This window comes from Lolium perenne, chromosome 5, assembly GCF_019359855.2.
Source record: "Lolium perenne isolate Kyuss_39 chromosome 5, Kyuss_2.0, whole genome shotgun sequence".
NCBI lineage: Eukaryota > Viridiplantae > Streptophyta > Magnoliopsida > Poales > Poaceae > Lolium > Lolium perenne.
The window spans coordinates 150,390,935-150,409,641 of record NC_067248.2 but is presented as its reverse complement, the minus strand read 5'-3'; the positions used below and the strand labels follow the sequence as shown (position 1 = coordinate 150,409,641).

At 45.3% G+C, this 18,707-nt stretch overlaps 2 protein-coding genes and 1 non-coding gene across 4 annotated transcripts; 1 reads left to right on the top strand and 2 right to left on the bottom strand.

The window, feature by feature from the left end:
• The first annotated feature begins 3,630 nt into the window (after window positions 1-3,630).
• On the top strand, window positions 3,631-5,207 carry LOC127300249 (U4/U6 small nuclear ribonucleoprotein PRP4-like protein). Its single transcript, XM_051330344.1, has one exon. The coding sequence runs from the start codon at window positions 4,088-4,090 to the stop codon at window positions 5,183-5,185; it is 1,098 nt and encodes a 365-aa protein (XP_051186304.1). The 5' UTR covers window positions 3,631-4,087; the 3' UTR covers window positions 5,186-5,207.
• A 790-nt stretch (window positions 5,208-5,997) lies between these two features.
• Window positions 5,998-10,843, bottom strand: LOC127300248 (uncharacterized). Of its 2 annotated transcripts, none has more exons than XM_051330343.2 (2): window positions 9,469-10,843; window positions 5,998-6,997 (listed from the first exon to the last, which is right to left on the bottom strand). In XM_051330343.2, the coding sequence occupies exon 1, from the start codon at window positions 10,767-10,769 to the stop codon at window positions 9,471-9,473; it is 1,299 nt and encodes a 432-aa protein (XP_051186303.1). In that variant the 5' UTR covers window positions 10,770-10,843; the 3' UTR covers window positions 5,998-6,997; window positions 9,469-9,470. The 2 variants fall into 2 exon arrangements, with proteins under 2 accessions (XP_051186303.1, XP_051186301.1); XM_051330341.2 differs by lacking the exon at window positions 5,998-6,997 and adding an exon at window positions 7,537-7,773 and having other exon boundaries at window positions 9,469-10,841.
• A 2,041-nt stretch (window positions 10,844-12,884) lies between these two features.
• TRNAR-ACG (transfer RNA arginine (anticodon ACG)) lies at window positions 12,885-12,957 on the bottom strand. The gene has a single exon. It is a non-coding gene; the product is annotated as a tRNA-Arg (tRNA).
• Between the last annotated feature and the right edge of the window lie 5,750 nt (window positions 12,958-18,707).

Genomic DNA, 18,707 nt, shown 5'->3' with positions numbered 1-18,707 from the left:
GACCGACCAGTGATTTTGTCCTCCCAGCCCGTCGATGAAGAGGCCATATGAAGGATAGCCGATTAGTACCGCCCTGTCTTATTTTCATCTTAATTGATTGAGTATGGCTTGGTGGCACGCAAACTGACTGATGTGGTATCCGTGTAGACGCCTGCTAGAGCATGGTGGCGCAGCACGAGGATGTCGACGCCGATCCGCGACGTTGGCTCCGACTCTGCACGCCTCCTGTGCACGAGCCATCCAACCCCGCCAGCTGGAGGTACCGAAATCCAAAAATAATCGGGAATACAAGTACATGCAGGCGCAGTTCACCGCCGTCGGGAGCCGATGCACACGCCTGCACCATCACCATGTCCGCCCGGTACAGACAGCATCTGTTCAGTACACCTCCGACGGGAGATACATCATCACCATGGATGGATGACGGGTACACCTCCTCGCTCAGGCGTGCAAGAATGTCACAACAGCACAGGACATGACCCCTGATTATTTCACGCACGTGAGAGCTGCTCTCAATTACGGGGGCCGCACAAAGACTGCCATGCCCATGGATTTCTTTGGAAAACAGGGTGGTAAGAGGCTTCGATAACGCAGGTCCCGGCCGTACCTCTTTGTCCTCCAGCTAACTCAGTGCTTGTTGGCGCCATCCGCGAGGAAGATGCATGCCATGGATTCTCCATGTTTTTCCTGATGTCACTTTCTTCCATCAGATTCTTCTTGGTGATGAGATAGCATATATAGATCTCGCCCATGGCTCCCATGGTTTGCGTCCGCACCCGCTGAAGGCCACGGTCAAGGATGAATCAATCAGGTGTTAATTCTTAACAGGTGCTCTTTACATGTTTGTTCATATGTCCTGGTTGTGAATACTGCGTATATCCTCTACTGGGAACTATGGGTAGTAAAATATACACGATCCGGGTTGAGAAACAAAATGCGTCTCGGTAATAACCTCATGTAGGTTTTTGATTAAAAAATTATTTACATTTTTTCAATTATCTAGCTATTTTATTAGGGAAGTACACCAGTCCAAACTCGAGACTGCTTGCATTCTAACAATTCAGGTGGCGCACATTTGACGGTTGTATAAAACCTCCATAAAATACATGTTGACGCTAAGTGAATAGTCCGTGTGATAATGAAAAAATTGCAAACAAACTACCTAGCGTACAAGGATTTCAGTTTCGAGAAGTGCAGAGTCATCAATAAATTTGCCGGTACTGCACGGACTTACTTCGAAAAAAATCTGTATCATTTGATATATATCTTAGTAAAATTTGTAATTTGTTCAGCCATGGCAACACGTGGCCATTGTTGTTGGAATACTAAAATTTGGGATCGTTACAAAAATATTATGCGTTCACTACCTATAAATTCGTTTCAATTCATATCTTAATAAATTTGTGGATGGCACACATCATCGTAACCAATTTGCGGTATTACAAGTCGCTGCAGCAAGGAGCTTGGAATCCAATTTTAATAGGTATGACTATGCTTGTCATGAATATAAGAAAATATGACCAACACGGATGATTTGTTGTTGCGTTTGATTATCCCGGTGCAACGCACGTGCACTTTTGCTAGTCCTAACTTAACTCAAACCGAACCTAACTAGTACGTAGACATGCGAAAATACACATTGGAACCAATGTACTCATGAACCTTATAACTTCCCGCCCCAAAATCCAAATTTCCAGGTCTCCAAAAATTCCAAACAATTTTTTTACACGTAGTGCCTAAGATTAACGACTGGGACACTCAAAGCTGGCCTATACTACCATGCAGTGAAACATGCACAGGACTAGCTGGTGTCCGTGTTCTAGTCAGTAGTCATATTTGTACTAGGAAAAATACCCGTGCGTTGCTACGGCCGATTAAATTTTCTAGTTAAATACGTAGATATTAAATTAGTCTCTTAAAGTTTCAAAAAACAATAAAGGCTAACATCAGGCGGTTTGGTCATATCTTTTTCTCAAAATGTTGTAGAAAAGCAAATGATTACACGTTGCTAGCCGTAAAATAAATTTAGCAATCTTGAACAAACACTTCGAGATTTTTATACAAATTAAAAAATAGAGCAATCGATAGAAGCACTACCTTTTCATCAAGCATTTTGTTTCTTAACATGTCAAATCTAAGGTAAAATGTCTTCACCTGAATGGTAGTCTTAGTTTTGAGCACCGTGCATACATATAATTCTTTTGCATTTTTTCATGATGGCATTTGCACGTGTTTAGACGTTAGAAATAAGATATTGGCTCGTAAATAAGAAATAATTTCAAAGAAGACACACGGAAATTGCATGTACCAAATCTAAGAAATAACGGGTTAATAAATAGTTTTTTTTTTGCTTCGATGAGTAACCACAGAACGATGTTTAAATCATCCAAATTCATTCACCAATTTACTAAATTAGATGTATGTTAACGTCATCTCTTGCTAATACACATCTGCTGTAGTTTGGGGTTAAATAAATCGACTTTAGATTATTTAATCAAGCTCGTGAATTACTTTGCACTTTGCAGGTACATATATAACCTAAGTTTACTAAATTGCACAAAGTATGAATCCATCGGTCTGGTTATTTAATCAAGATTGGTGAATTATATACCGCTCAAAAGTATGAATCCGTTGGTTTACTTTTCATAAGGTCGGTTCATATTTTTCTTACATGGATCGAAGACCTTGAGCTAAACAAGCAAATCTAAAATAAAAAAAATTACGGGGAAATCTATGATTAATGTTGTAGAAAAGTAGTCCACAAAATTATGCTGAGTTTATAAATTATTGAACTACTTATATACATCGCTGAAAATTAAGAATCCAACACATGGCCCGCCGGGAGAGGAGCAGCCTGCAGAAGTGGAAGGCAGGCCGGGCCAACTCTTATTTTAGGTTGGGCAATCGCCTTTGTTAATGCACAGAATGAATTAACACGGGAACATAAGCACAACAGATGGTCGTCTAGAAGCAGAGCATCTGAGCAATTTAGCTAGGTAAGATTGGGGATATTCACTTTGGCTCATAAGAGCATTTGCTCCCACTATGTGAATCTACATTTCGAAATGTCAAAAAAATTTAAAGCACAAATTTTCATGTATATCTACACATTTTATGTTTGTGCACAAGTTTTCAAAAGAAACTAAAAAAATTTGTGGCTCATGTAAAAAAGACAAATTTTGATGCTATAACATAACTACGTACAGGACATTTTTTTGTCTTTTTTGTACACGCCACATAAAATATTGTTTCTCCATAAAAATTTGTACACTAACAAAGAATGTCACGATGTACACCAAACATGCTGGGCACAGCTGCACAGAGCCATTGCCCATGCGGAGCCCCATCAGTCCATCCACGAAGAGCACCAAGAACGGTCTCGGAACCAAGTCGTATCGTGCCCTCAAGAACTTTGTCACAAGCAGCGTCGTCCATCCCGGTTCTCTGCGGCGGACCTCATCAATCCCCACGCCGGAGTGCCCATGTCAACGGTGATCACCAGGTCCTGGGCGGCGCCACTGTGATAGTCCTCGACCAACCAATTTTGTTGTCGATGGATACCCGATCGATCGGTGTATATATGAGAGCTTAAATAGACTTCTTGTGGGACTCTTTCGTTGCAAGGTTTGGAGACCAAACTTGGTACGGTAGGCTAAGCGAGGTAGTAAATCAAGGTCCCGAGCCTGGATTCTTATTTCTTTACTGGGCCGGCACATACCTATCCATCGAGGAGCAGATTCCGATCCGGTTTCTCTTAACGTACAATCGAGGAAGGGTTCATGCGGACAGCTTCCACAGCGTGACGACAGGCAGCCGCACGACGCACGAAGCAAAACGGAACGGACCGAAGCCTGAGCAAACTTACCACGGTTGCATTGCAAACTAATAGTAAAGATTGCTTGCAGCACGTAGTCGGACCTGCCGTGTCCTAGTAGAAGTAGACTAGGTTTGGGCCGACTCGGTTTAGTTTTCCGAGTTGTACTAGTTCGAGTCGGCTATGTACTAGCCAGCCGGACCAGGTCCTATATATGCACCTGTATACGATGCTTTTGCATCAAGCTCATCAAGCTCCAGCGTGAGCGCACTCATGGTCAAGGACGAGCAGATGCAATACCCGTTCTTCACGGAGGGCACCAGGGAACTGCTCCAGGCGCGCATCAACATCGCGCACTACTCCCTGCCTCGTGCTAAGGCCAGGCTCGAGAGGGCCAACAAGCAGCCCCGCCTCGGTGACTCCGGCGAGGACCCCGACAACCATGTCGTGAAGCGGGCAGGGGACTTCGTCCTCAACTGCAGCGAGATCGGAGACGACCGCCCGCTCACCGCCTGCTCCTTCTCCCGCGACGCGTCAATGCTCGCCACGAGCTCCTGGAGCGGGATCACCAAAGTATGGAGCATCACGCCACCAGGGATAACCAAAATCGCGGCCCTCAAAGGCCACACAGAACGTGCTACAGATGTCGCTTTCTCTCCGGCCGATAACTGCCTACTAGCAACAGCCTCCGCGGACAAAACCGCCAAACTATGGAATATCAGCAGCGATAACAGGTCACTTCTAACGTCTTTTCACGGTCACCAGGATCGTCTTGCTCGCCTCGCCTTCCATCCATCCGGAAGATACCTTGGCACAGCCAGCTTCGACAAGACCTGGAGACTTTGGGATGTCAACACCGGGACACAGCTCCTACTCCAGGAGGGGCATAGCAGAGGTGTATACGGAGTCGGCTTCCACCCTGACGGCTCCCTAGCTGCATCCTGTGGGCTTGATGCGCACGCTCTGGTCTGGGACCTAAGATCTGGAAGATTATACTATACCCTCACAGTGCATGTCAGTCCTGTCCTTGGAGTCAGCTTCTCCCCTAATGGTCGTCTAGTCGCAACCGCGGGTGAGGACAATTTCTGTCGAATATGGGATCTGAGGATGACTGGAAAGTTGTTGTATTCTATACCAGCACATAAAAGTCTTGTTTCCCAGGTGAAGTTTGCGCCCCGGGATGGTGCTTATCTGGCGACGTCTTCCTATGACACTACAACGGCGCTATGGTCAGCCCAGAATTACAAACCAATAAAAACTTTGGATGGCCATGACTCCACGGTTACCGGTTTGGATATCAGTGGAGATGGGCAGCAGATCGTGACCGTTTCACATGATCGAACCATAAAGATGTGGTCATGCAGCAGATGAGGCAGCACGCGCGGCGGGATAAGCAGCTGGGGTTGGATTAAGGCAATACTAAGTGGAGATGGACTAAACCATGCCTCTAGTAAGGTCATATTTCCTCTGTTTCCCTAGCTCAGATACTATATGAGGCTAAGTTTTGCATATTTGATTTTGTGCCTATATTATATGAACAGTTCGTTAACCACAAACTGAAATGTAATCCACATACTACATGTTGGCCCATAACCTAGGTTTTCATGCAATTATTTAATAGACGTCAGCACATGAGGTAATTTGGTCAAACATGCACATCTAGATAGAGATAAACCTTCCGACCGCCATTGACGTGACATTCGAAATGAAAACATACAGATGAGATAAACAGACGTCGGTTCAATTGTGTCAACAGTTTCAATGATTGGTTACCAGATTTTGCATTGATTTGGCAGTACTTGCACAGTTGTATGGGGTACAGCCGCGTAGGTATCGGAAAATTCTTGTTATTCTGGAGTAGCTATCTCAGATTGAACAAATCGATGGTTTATCCAATTACTCGTCTATTGATTTATGTGACCTAAAACTAATTAACGGACACTTGGTTGTGACTTGTGACCAGAGGTCGTTGGAGCGCCATTTTCCCCTGCATTATTGGTGTCGGCAAACGACACTACAACTGACAAAAATAGGCTGGAGTGCTATAGTACTCCTAGCTTCATGTGGACATTTAGCTGACTAGGACATATAGTATTAAATTAAGTCAGCAGCAAGCGTGCACTAGACACACTGATGGCATGCGACGATCGCAATGGTCATATTACTTGTTAATTAATTCTCCCGATCTAGTCCACATCACAATCATGCATTTTAAGGTTGGGTCCATATGTAAACCTCAAATCTAGACAAGGGCTGCCTATAAACAATGTACTAAAATTAGCTAGCAGTCATTTCCATGTGATCTTCAAATGTTGTTTTTGAAATTTAGAAGAAAAAAATAGACTAGTAAGTACTCCAAATTGTAATTAGTTTTTGCAACTGAAGGTTGACATATGGCTATAGAAACTGTAATTTAACTTACCCCAAATTACAGTGCAAACTCATGTAAGCAGTATGTTTAATCAGTATGAATTTGTTGCATGGAACAAATCTAATGGGCCCGGTTCGTGTAAGTACACAGGAGCTTTTGCCATTAGTTGGCATCCATCCATAAAATTCATCCAGACGGACATGTACACTCCACTACTCCAGGCCTTCCCCTTGTCACAATCACCTAGCCCAAGATCCCAGTCCAACGTCTATTTACTTGGAACCGAAATACAAAGGGGCTCCTAATGCTACTGAGAACGAAAGTATACCTCATCTGCTAAAATCCCCTAAAAAAATCTGCTAAAAAATAGTGATAGTACACCTCAAGAAAAACCTAGAAGAGCAAGCTTCTTTTTAAAGTACTCCCAGGGAACATTGTGGAGTAGTATAACAATGCTCACAGGAAACCAATTGAAAAGGAACATGCAGCAGGAGGTTAATTCAAAAAGGGAGAAGAGGGCTAGAACAATACAGTTGACCCAAAAAGGGTTCACGTGTGGAGATCAAATTAAGCCATCAACAACAGGAAGCATCCAAAGTTTTAACCAGAAAGCTTACGATATCTCAATATGGAAATTAAGCCATCAACAACAGGAAGCATCCACATACCTAATCAAGCAAACTCGCATTCCATCTTCACACTTTACCCTGCTATGATTTCCTGGATTCGCAGCATAGACATGCTCGGTAGCAGAGCTAGGGCCCGGCAACCCCGGACAGCTGCCTGGGCTCTGCTCAGGAAACACCATTAAGCTGCAGCAAGAAACGAGAAAGCCATTAGCAGTTTATATGCCGCCGGCCAGATGCGCATGTACTTTGCCCAGGCTCTATGAGTGAGCTGGCTCCGCCACTGGACATGCTTCTGCGCTAAGCTAACACCACCATGACAGGCTGAGCATCTTCTGGTAAAAGCTTCCAAGATATTCTTTCCTGGCCTGCTCTTTCAGATCGCCACTGATTTCGGTCAGCTCCGGAATTCCGGATATGAGAGACACACTAGGGGACTCATCCAACAAAAAATCAGAGGCAACGATGATAAAACAGCTGGGGATACTCCTATGTTCCTTTACCAACAGGCGACAGCAGGGATCCACATCTACTACTTTCGACATCAATATTAACAGACACCATATCTGATTCCAGCCACAAAAAAAGAGTGTCCATAGGATTTTTTTTTTTTTTTGCGAAACACTATAAATTAAATTGTACGGTTGCTGAGATTCGAACGCAACCATAGGATATGTCAGATCATATCAGAGACTAGATACTAGTATACCTTCCAGAACGACGTATTAAGACTACCAATGCTGCATACCATTCTATATTCCATAGACCAACAAACCAATCACCAAAAAACTGCTAATGAAGCCGCATGATATTTTCATTATAATCCCTACTAGTGGCATGTGCGACACTAATGAGTCAAATAGCCAGCCAGCTCAAATGGGAATGTCCTCCATTACCCTTTACCATCAGCTATGCCAAAAAAGAAGAAATCCACGACTTGCAAAATATTACTTCACCACCTCCTGTTATATGAAAAACAGAGACAAGGCTGTGAGTTGAATGCTAACATACAGTAGCCAAATACAACAATGTTTGGAATGTGATAAAACTCAGACTGCTGAAGTTTTTGCGCCAAATGTTAAGAGAACACGGCAGCCCTTTGGACTCTCAAGGTTTCTTGACAATCCAGAAAATATTACATATTTACTACACTCTCTTCACTTAAGTTTGTAAGCTCGAATTTTTAACAATGCATGTGGCAGTTTTTCAGCCAACTCGGTTACAGCAACTGGTTTTTATGCCATTTCAGGATCTACCAAGAAGTATCCAATGAACAATGCTGATCCGGTTCAAAGTATAACATAAACAAGCAATGATGTTGGCAAGCTGATATCAGACCAAAGGGTTCTCATTTGTGTGGTACAGTTTTATTTCGTTGCTGAAACAGAAAAAAGGCAAAGAAGGTATGGGGTGTAACTTGCTCACTCGAGATCGTAGAAAAAGTGTAGAATGTTGCACTTAATGACACATTTAGGTTCTCAACCTCGTAGAATACGGAAAGTTAGTCTAATTGAGCAAAGGCAAAGAATGAAATAACACTTTTGTTTACTCACTAAAATGTCTCGTGGCCATGCAAACTTCATGTGGAACCAATTAAAAATGATGATATTAGATTTCAGGGGAGCTCTAACATCTTTGGACAGTTATAATAGCTTTTGCGTAAGTGTATAATTTATAATAAAAAAACGTAATCAAACTTCAAAAAAAATTAAGTCAAGTACGGCACTAATTGGTAGTCTAAGTCGGCTTTCCTTCCTTCACTCACTTAAATAAGTATACAGACTTAGTTTAGGGACCCAAATGACACAACCCTGGATGTTTAGAAAGCTTCAGTGAACTGACTTGAGAAGTGAGACTAGCTCACTTAGTTAAGGGATTGGATGTACACCCGGGTTCAAGTCCTCATGGACACAAATTTGAGTTCTTATTCTTTCAAAAAGAAAAACAATCAATGCAGGGACCTCCTCTACCACTTTCCTTTAAGCAAAATACAATGTAATTTTACGAAGTGTCAAAGTCTGAACTAATTTAGGAAAAAAGTTCAAAAGTGGCACAAAACATGTATCCTTAGTTTCTCCTCTTGGTGCCTTGTTGCTATATCAAATAAATGGAGTAAAGGTCTTAATGACCATTGCTGAGCACAGATTACAATAAGAAACACAACACCAAAAGACCATGAGTAAATTTGAAAGTAAAACCAAACCGTGATGCTTCCATCCTCTTAAGAACCAAGCTTGTTAGAGAAAACAGGGGAATGAAATATCTCTATTCAAAGACACCTAAGTGATACAGATTTGTAGATAAAACAATCACACGGTACAACTAAATTAGTAAACAGAAACTCTATCAGGCTATTCTAAAATATGTGCTGAAGTAAAATAAAACGAATAAAACCATGGACTCCCGAGTCCTGAAGATAGCACAAAGGTTAATGAGCTACAATCTCATGCCTACATACAAGTACTAATTCCCAAAATGTATTGACATCTTCTCTTGCTTATCAATCTCATGTCAAGCATTACTTGTGATGACCATTTTTTCTTCTGAAAGCTACATTTTTTCCAAGTTTGGGGAAAAGAAGCTGATTTCCACATACAGTATATATATATGGCAAACAGTACAGCAAAAGGAAAACAGTGACAAACCATATCTCATACCTTCAGACATTCTTGGAAACCTTCGTGAGAAGACTGATAAGCTTCTTACTAATCTTTGCCTTGGGTGCATGCACCTCCAGCACCATCCGTGACTCGATCTTCAACTCCGCATATTTGACTCTCTCCAGCCTCTTCTCAATGTCCTGCGCCCTCTTGGCATCTAGTCTGCCGAACGAGCTTTCGAAGCAAGGCTGCACTTTCGCGAGCAGCTTCACCTCCTGCGCAAGCAGAGGATACATCTCACACATTTTCTTGAAACCCTCGGTACCAGACCTTCTGCCACCATTCTCAGACTGGCCGTCCCCAGAGATGGCGAGCGCGCCGTCAGCCTCTTCGCTGCCACTGACGGGGCCAGTGGCGGCCACAACCGGCAGCAGGTCTCCCCAGACATCTCTAGAGAGGTTACGAATGCGCTTATCATGGTCCGAAGTAGACACCACGCGTGATCTGTAGCGACGAAGCAGGCTGCGCACTTTATCCTTGATATCGGAGTGCTGGAAGCTCTTCTCCTCGAGGCCCTCGCGGATGGATTCGAAGAAGTCAGAGTCCCCAGAAGGCGGCAGCGACCCGTGTTGGCGGCGGTGCCGAGCAAGCGCCTCGAGAACCAGGGCCTCGTCATCAGGAGCCCATACGCGCCTGATTCTCTTCGGCCTGGGCTCTGGCGACTCGCTCTGCTGCGCCGTGTTCTTGCTCTTTTTCAGTACAGGCGGTGGCACCAGCGACGCGCCGGACGCCCTCTTCCTGCCGCGGGCGGGAGGATTGCTTGATTGAGGCTGGTTCTTGGCCGCAGGCCGCGCCGGCGCGCGCTGGTCGATGCGGTTGCTTGGCTGGAAATCAACGTCCTCGTCCTGGACCTCCTCCTTGAGCGCCGCGGTCACGGGAGGGCCGATCCTCTTGCTTGCTGGCTGCAGATCAGGCTCCGCCTCCTCCTCGTCCCCCTCCTCCGTTGACTCCTCATCCTCCTCCTCCTCCTCCTCCTCTTTCACCGCCGCCGCGCATTCCTCCTCCTTCGATTCTGATTCCTCCTCCTCCTCCGATTCTGATTCCTCCCCCTCCACCGCCTCCGCGCATACCTCCTCCTCCGATTCCTCCTCCTCCTCCTCCTCCACCGCCGCCGCGCATTCCTCCTCCTCCGATTCTGATTCCTCCTCCGACGACGACGACGACGATTCCCTTTCCTCCCCTTCCTCGTCTGCCAGCTCTTGGTTGTGGGAGGTAGTAGAATCGCTGGAGGACGTGTCCCCGTCTTCTTCCGTGGTGGAGGAGGGATCGGCGGCGGCGGCGGCGCGGTTGGGAGCCATGGCTGGGAGTTGTGCGTGGGGTTTAGGCTACTGGGCTTGGTCGAGGACTCGACGAACCAAATAGGATGGGAAGGCCGACTGGATCTAACCACCAAATTTTGGGGGAAATGTTTTTAGGCAGAAATTTTAGGTCACTTGCAAATTTGGAAATGGGCCTTGGTGCGGCTGCAGCCTGCAGGCTGCAGCTCCTTCATCCCTACTAGGGTTTAATGCAAAGCAGCTTCCAACATAATTACTACTTCAGATATAGTACTCCTTTTGGATCGGTTTAACATGTGGCCATGTAGTTTAAGATAAACTTTAACCATTAATTTAGTTAATAAAATATAAATTTTATGTCTACAAAATCTATATCGTTAGATTCATATTCAAAAAGCTTTCCAATGATATAATGACATATATATTCTATATTTTATTGACCAAAATAATGGTCAAAGCGATTTATTAAATTTCATGTGCATCTGTGAAACCGATCTCGAGGGAGTACTCAGTACAATTTTTAGTAATGGGATATAATCAGATATAAGAAAACGTGGCTAATTCTCGGCTAGCCGAATGTCTTGTTTGTTATTTAATTAATTTTGCCTTTGTGTTGTTGGAGTTTTGTTATTAGGCTTTTGATTTTTTCTGGATTTTGCATTATTTACGTGTAAAAAAATGTATGCCTATTTTCCATTCGTAGACATACAACTGCATATATATGCATTTTTCAATCTTTTTATGTATGCACACCAAGTTTCTCGGATAATTAATTTTTTTATGTCATGTGTAAAAAAATTAAAGAAATGTCTTCTGAAAAGCTTTTTTAATCACCAAAATTTGTCTTTTTTGCACGCTTCAATTTTTCATATTTTGAACTATGTTTAAAAGTTATTTCAAAAATCGGTGCATATGGTCCCGAGTGCAAAAACAGCTCGTCTAATTGTTTTAAGTTTTTTGTGTTAATAGTTATACATTGATATCTGATCTATCTAAGCCACGGAACCATTCTTAGTGAATGTCGGCTGATAGAAAATTTAGATATTACATGAACAAAGAAATCTTAATAGGTTGCAGAGAGTTGAGCTGTGCAAATGGTATAAGACCAGAAACAAAACAATTAAAATTTTATGATGTGGAACCTTACTTCGAAGTAGAAACAATATACCATTTCTTCTCTTTTAGTACACAAGTTTCATAGACATTTGCTAGAAAACTAAAATAGGAAACTATTCAGATGTATAGGTCATACCTATTCGACTGTGCGCCCTCAACGTTTTCCAAAAAGCTAAAATAAAATATTGTCGATAACGAGTCCTTAAATAAATTTTTCCTATGGTATGCGCCACTTGATCTAACTTTGTAACACCAATATGTTGATGTATCTTGGTATTCAAGATAAACACTCTAGTTGGGTTATCTATCGTTGCTCTCTCGCGCCAACATTTGCATCACTTGAGTGCATACAGTCTCCACTATCGTCATCACCGTGTGCTGGAAGTCGATTGCATGCCTCAGAGCTTCGAGGCATGCAAGGACTTCTCATTTCATACCTCGGTTACCACATGTTGTAACATATAAGCATAACTAAAATGGGATCTTTGTGGCTCATGTGCCTGGTTTGTTTTGTCACTATGTTAGAAATGCAAGTGTGCATGCGTGTTGTCGGCGAGCAGTGGCGGAGCTAGCTATCTGGCAAGATCTGACGCCACACCTAAATTTATATATTTTGTATAGTATGTATGTGTAGATTTGCATAGGTCAATTAATTTTGCTTAGCACATATTCATTCCGCCACACCTAAAATTCGATTCTACCTCCGCTACTGTCGGCGAGGTTCCTCCTTGCGTGTTGGAAGTCAATGTATGACTGTTGGTCAATTGATATACGTGTCTATGTGTTTTTGAAACGTTATGATTTATATTTCTAATTTGTTCCTTTCTCTTCTCTAAACATTTTACCTTTTTTTTTTGGAACAATACAACATTTTTGAATTAGAAGACACAAATACAACTTGTAGGAGTCAGTTTATAGAGCACATGGATATCCTACTGATAAAGTTACTCTGTACATCTTTTGGAAGAACAACAAAAACATGGCGATAATAAAAAAATCGTGCAAGACAAAGAAAACGATCGACTCCGCTGGGGATCGAACCCAGAATCTCTGGTTTCGTAGACCAGCGCCTTATCCATTGGGCCACGGAGTCAGCTTGTGACTGCAATTTTTATATCCATTCCTGATAATATACTTTCCTTGCTTCATGTAACCAAACAGCCAGTTGCCCTGTGACGTCCTTCAACTTGTGAGGCGAGGGCATTCAGTTCAGGTGATCAGGTCCAAGAAAGTAGTTTGCGGTGTTGAAATACCTGTATATGGTATGTATTGGGCACGGTGTAGTACACCGCCCCAATACATACGGTCTCTGTAACAACCACGACAGGGGTTTTTCCTGTCTATATAAACGCGCAACCCGGGCTCCAACGAGTCACCGGTTAAACCCAAAACCCTAGTTCGTTAACATGGTATCAGAGCAATTCTCTTCCATGACCTAGCCGCCGACAAAATCCTCCACGATCCCCACGATCGGAAACCACAAACCCTTCACGATCTCTTCGATCGGAAATCCAAAACCAAAACAACAATTGCCAACGATCCTCCAGATCGGAAACCCAAAAATCCTCTCTACGATCCTCTTGATCGGAAGCCACTCCCACGATCCCCTCGATCGGAAATCAATCTCACGATCTTAGATCGGAAAAAAAGCTTCGAGCCATGGCATCCTCATCCACCGCATCTTCTCTGGCTGCCTCTCTAGGAGCCCCACCTTCCCAGAAGCTCACCAGGTCCAATTTCCTCTTCTGGAAGACGCTTGTTCACCCTGCCCTTCGTGGTGCTCAGGTGCTAGAGCTCCTCGACGGCACTGACGTCGCACCGGTGAAGCAGCTGGAGGTGGAAGACTCAGACAAGAACAAGCAAAAAGTTCCCAACCCGGCTTATGCAGCCTGGGTGGCACGCGACTCCACGGTGCTGAGCTGGATCCTGAATTCGCTCTCGCCGGAAATCCTCGCTCACACCATCGGCGTTGAATCAACAGCCGCTGTCTGGGCAATCATCACGAACCTGTGCGGCTCTCGTTCCCGCTCCCGAATCAACCAGCTTCGCGGATCTCTTCAAAGCACCAAGAAACTGGACATGTCGGCCTCTGTCATCTTTGCCAAGATGAAGGCCTTTGCTTCCGAGCTTGCCGCTGATACGGGGCGACCTTCGGTCTTCACCGCATCATGTGCTTCATCGCCAAGACGGCACGCTAAGGTGAATCTTCTCCTTTACGCGTGCCTCCAATCGCCTATTTGGAACGATATACTACTTCATACTCCGACATATCTTGATGATAGGAACTCGACGACAAGTACGGAGAGAAGAGAGGATGCCATGGAGACCCGAGGACGCAAGGCCGATGTCACGGAAGCATGGAAGAGAAGGAGAAAGAGGAGCTGGACGCTCCAGGCCGGAACTTCCGCCCCTGATGGCCGGAACTTCCGCCCAGGACCGGAACTTCCGCCTCGGAGGACCGGAACTTCCGCCCACCGGAACTTCCGCCCAAGTTCCGAAAGTCGACGAAAACGCCCCTGGATGTTACTGCGGGACAATGGCGCAATTCCGGAACAAGGCCGGAACTTGGCCGGAACTTCCGCCCCGACCGGAACTTCCGCCCCTCCAGACCGGAACTTCCGCTTCGACCCGGAACTTCCGCCCATGTTGACCGGAACTTCCGCCTCATCGAACTTCAGCACGACAGCACTTTTCAGCGTGTAACTTACCCCTTCGCCCCCACCTATAAATAGCCTTGTTGGCTCAGATCTGACATTAGACTTGATGTGAAATTAAACCTGAGCTTAGCTCACCCTTGTGGGAACCCTACCTAGATCTATGATCTTGTACCCACCCGGGCTCCTTATCGACTTGTCAAGATCTCTTTGGTGACTTCTACCGTTTGTTTGATCTTTTGCTTGCACTTCTACCTATTTGGTCTTTTGCTTGCACTTCTATCAACCTTCCGGTCTTTTCACCCTTCTAGATCTTGCGAGCTTCGATTTGTCGATCTCTTTGCGGGACTTCTACCGGAAGGTCTTTTCTCGCAACCTCTATCGAGTAGGTGTATCTGGCCTACGAGGGAAAACCGGTTTGTGTGTGTGTGTGTTGTATCCCCACGATTCCCCCTCGCGTTCTTCGTGTTCATCGCGTTCATCCACCTACCCCCACGAGTTCCACCCAAATCCGTGAAGATCGGGCACATCCTTGGACTTAGTCCACATCATATGGTATCAGCAGCTCTTTGGTTGCCACGGATTTGACCCCCACATCCCCCAATTCCACCAATTTTCGCCCAAAATTTTTTTTTCCAAAAATAGCCCCAAATTGGCCTTGGATCGATCTCTCGATTTGTTGAGTTATTTGTGGTTTTGCTCCAATAGAAACTTGCCTTTGGTGTTGATCTGCAATTCCCCCACCTTCCCACAGCTTCTAGTGCCAAATTTTCCTCGAATTCGAAGGATTTCGGCCCGGATTTTCGCCCAAATCGACGAACTGCCCGCAGATCTGATTGCGACCGGAAGTTCCGCCCCCGGACCGGAAGTTCCGCCTGGCCGAAATTTTGACAGCAACCTTCGTTTTTCGTTTTGGTACTAACCCCCTTGTGTTTGGACTTCGGTTTGAGTGCCATTTCAGCTACCACAAGCTTCCGCAACATCGACAACGACGACGGCACCCCGAGGATCCAAGCGGTTCATTTGACACCTCCACCATAGCAAGTTCAAGATCATCGGCCACCATCATCAAGTGGTATAACTTGCTCCTACCTTGTAGCCCTAGCCTCTTTTGCGTACCTTTCCTATCGAGAGTGGCTCTCTAGTGTTGCGAAGCATTGCGCAAGTGTCCCGACCGTGAGGGTGTGCGTGTGTTGAGCAAAGCTTTGAAGCAAGCTCGTGTGAAAAGATAAGCAAAAGAAGTGTGACATACTTACATAGATAGTAGTATCCTTACATAGTGAGAAAAATAAAAAGAAAAATACAAAAAGAAAAAGAAAAAGTGTGTGAGTGACACCTATACACAAAAGAGTCCAAAGCTTTTAAACAAAAGAGAGAAAAGAGAAGAGAGGCGTCTTGCGCAAATCTTGTTGCTTCTCAATTTTGCAACCAAGCCACGGTCTCTCTTGTGTTGGCGTGACACCGAGCTAGTAGTCTTCGTTAGGACCATTTTGTTCTTGCTCATTTTCCAAGTCGCGCTAACCCCATTTTGTCCCACGCGTGTGTTCCTCCTTGTGTATGCCTTTTGTGATCACCGCCTTTGACTTGTGACTTTTGGATCTTACCCACTTTTGACAATAGACTTTTCGTTTGGTTCTTCCATTTGGCTTTCCACATCCATACCTAACACCATATAGAGTTTTTGTTTTTGTGTGTGTGCATACATATCAGTTGCCCTCCGCCTTGAAACACCTTTTCGATTTTGGTTTGCAAGTTTTGACCCTTTTGGTAGTTTTCCTTCCACCATATATACACCAATACTATAGACTAACATGGATAGTGAGGATGAACCTACGGAGGACGACATGGAGTCCGATGAGGGTGATAGCTCCGCAAGCACCGCGGATATGGAGGACCATGGGGAGCCCGACACCGACTATGGCTCCACATGCATTGGCGACATGACCGACATCGAGCATCTCTACACCGACCATGACTCGCCAAGCATGGACAACATGGTGGACCACCACTCCGAGCTCGACTATAACATGGACGACATGGTTGAGCACTACCTCGACCACGACTACGACCGTGACGACATGGTTGAGCACTACCTCGACCACGACTACGACCACGACGACATGGTTGAGCACTACCTCGACCACGACTACGACCACGACGACATGGTTGAGCACTACCTCGACTACGACTACGACACCATGATGGAGCACCGCACCGAGCACTACCTCGAGCATGACATCGACACCATGGTGGAATCTAGCTTCGACTCCACCTTGAACAAGACCGGTGCCTACAAGTTCCCCACCTTGGCAAATGGAACTACATATGAAGATAGCGGACCTCCAAGACGACGCAACCATGAGAGTGCTTATGCACATGATCATCTACACCGAGCTCGTCCTAGGGAACATCAAGAGAGCCAACACCATGATCGCCATCGACACTCTCTTCCGAGCTCAAGAAGGCGCCACAAGCAAAGTGCCAAGCCTCATGAACCATCGTCTAGGCATGCCGAGGATCGTCATCGACACAAGTCACCTCATGATCATCGTCGACCATCACCACCTCATGACCACCATCGACATGCATCACCACATGACCGTCGCCGACACAAGTCACCTCATGATCATCGTCGACCATCACCACCTCATGACCACCATCGACATGCATCACCACATGACCATCGCCGACACAAGTCACCTCATGATCGTCGTCGACCATCACCACCTCATGACCACCATCGACATACATCACCACATGACCGTCACCGACACAAGTCACCTCATGTTCACCATCGACCAACACCTACCAAGGATCTTCGACGACACCCCCCAAGACATGGTGATGATGCAAGAAGACGAGATCCTCGACATGAAGCGGCCAAGGCTACAAAGAACAACAACATCAACCATATGGTGTCCACAAAGCCTAGCGCCACCACCAAAATGGCATCTCCAAGACCGCCTACACATGAGAAGATATCCAATGGTGCAAGACAAGATACTACATCAACAAGGAAGATGGCGCCAAGTGCAAAGAAAGAGGAACCACATATCATGGTGCTTCCCCCTCCTACCGCCACCACCATAATGGCGCCTACAAGAAGCTCAAGCCCCAAGATGAAGACCATGGAGTCTACACTTCAAGATGAAGGACGATCTACCCATCCTTATGCCAACATGACAATGATTTGTCCACCAAGACCACGTAGCTCCCAATGCCTTAGTTGCACACAAGACGGTCATCATCTTTGGGAATGCCCCAATCTCCATTGTGATGTTTGCACATCCAACAAGCACATGACATGGGAGTGCAACACATCTCAAGCCCACAAGCTCTACTTCGCCCAATTGGATGCCCAATTCAACAACAAGACACTTCAAGATACAATTGTCTTCAAAGAATGGTGCAAGGAAATGGCCAAGAGGACGACTATGAAGTCCACACTTCAAGATGAAGCACAAGAAGGCCAAGTCAAGGGTGACGTTGATTCGAGCCTAGCTCTCAGCAACACCATAGCGCCATCAAACGGTGTCAACATGGGAGGCGATGGAGTTGAGACGGTTGAGCATGGGATTCTCCCTTCAACCAAGGAGGCGAATGGAGTTGAGAATGGTGAGCATGGGATGATCCCTTCACCAATGGAGGCGCATGGAGATGAGAAAATCGAACATACTCCAATATGCTTGATTGAGGAGATGGTACCAATCCCATGTGAGAATGAGAGCCACTTAGCCCACTTGAGTGAGAGTGATAGTGAGTTGAGTGACTCCCACCCCATATGTGAGTTTGAGTGCCTCACACTTGCCGAGCTAGAAGTTCTTGAAGCCAATATGACCCCCAAAGACAAAGCCGAGTGCAAATCCTACTTCAAACACTTTGAGAGCAAGAGTGACACACCACATGAGTTGAGTGAGGATGCTTTGGTTTCTAACAACTTAACCTCTACTCCTCTTGTGTTGTCTTCCTCTTTGCTAGGTTGCTCGGACATCGACGACGTCATGGCCATGGAGATGAGGGACTCCACTATATGTGAGATGAGCGACTCCACTATATGTGAGATAAGCAACTCCACTATATGTGAGATAAGTGACTCCACTATATGTGAGATGAGCGACTCCACTATATGTGAGATGAGCAACTCCACTATATGTGAGATGAGTGAATCCACTATACATGAGCTTAAGTG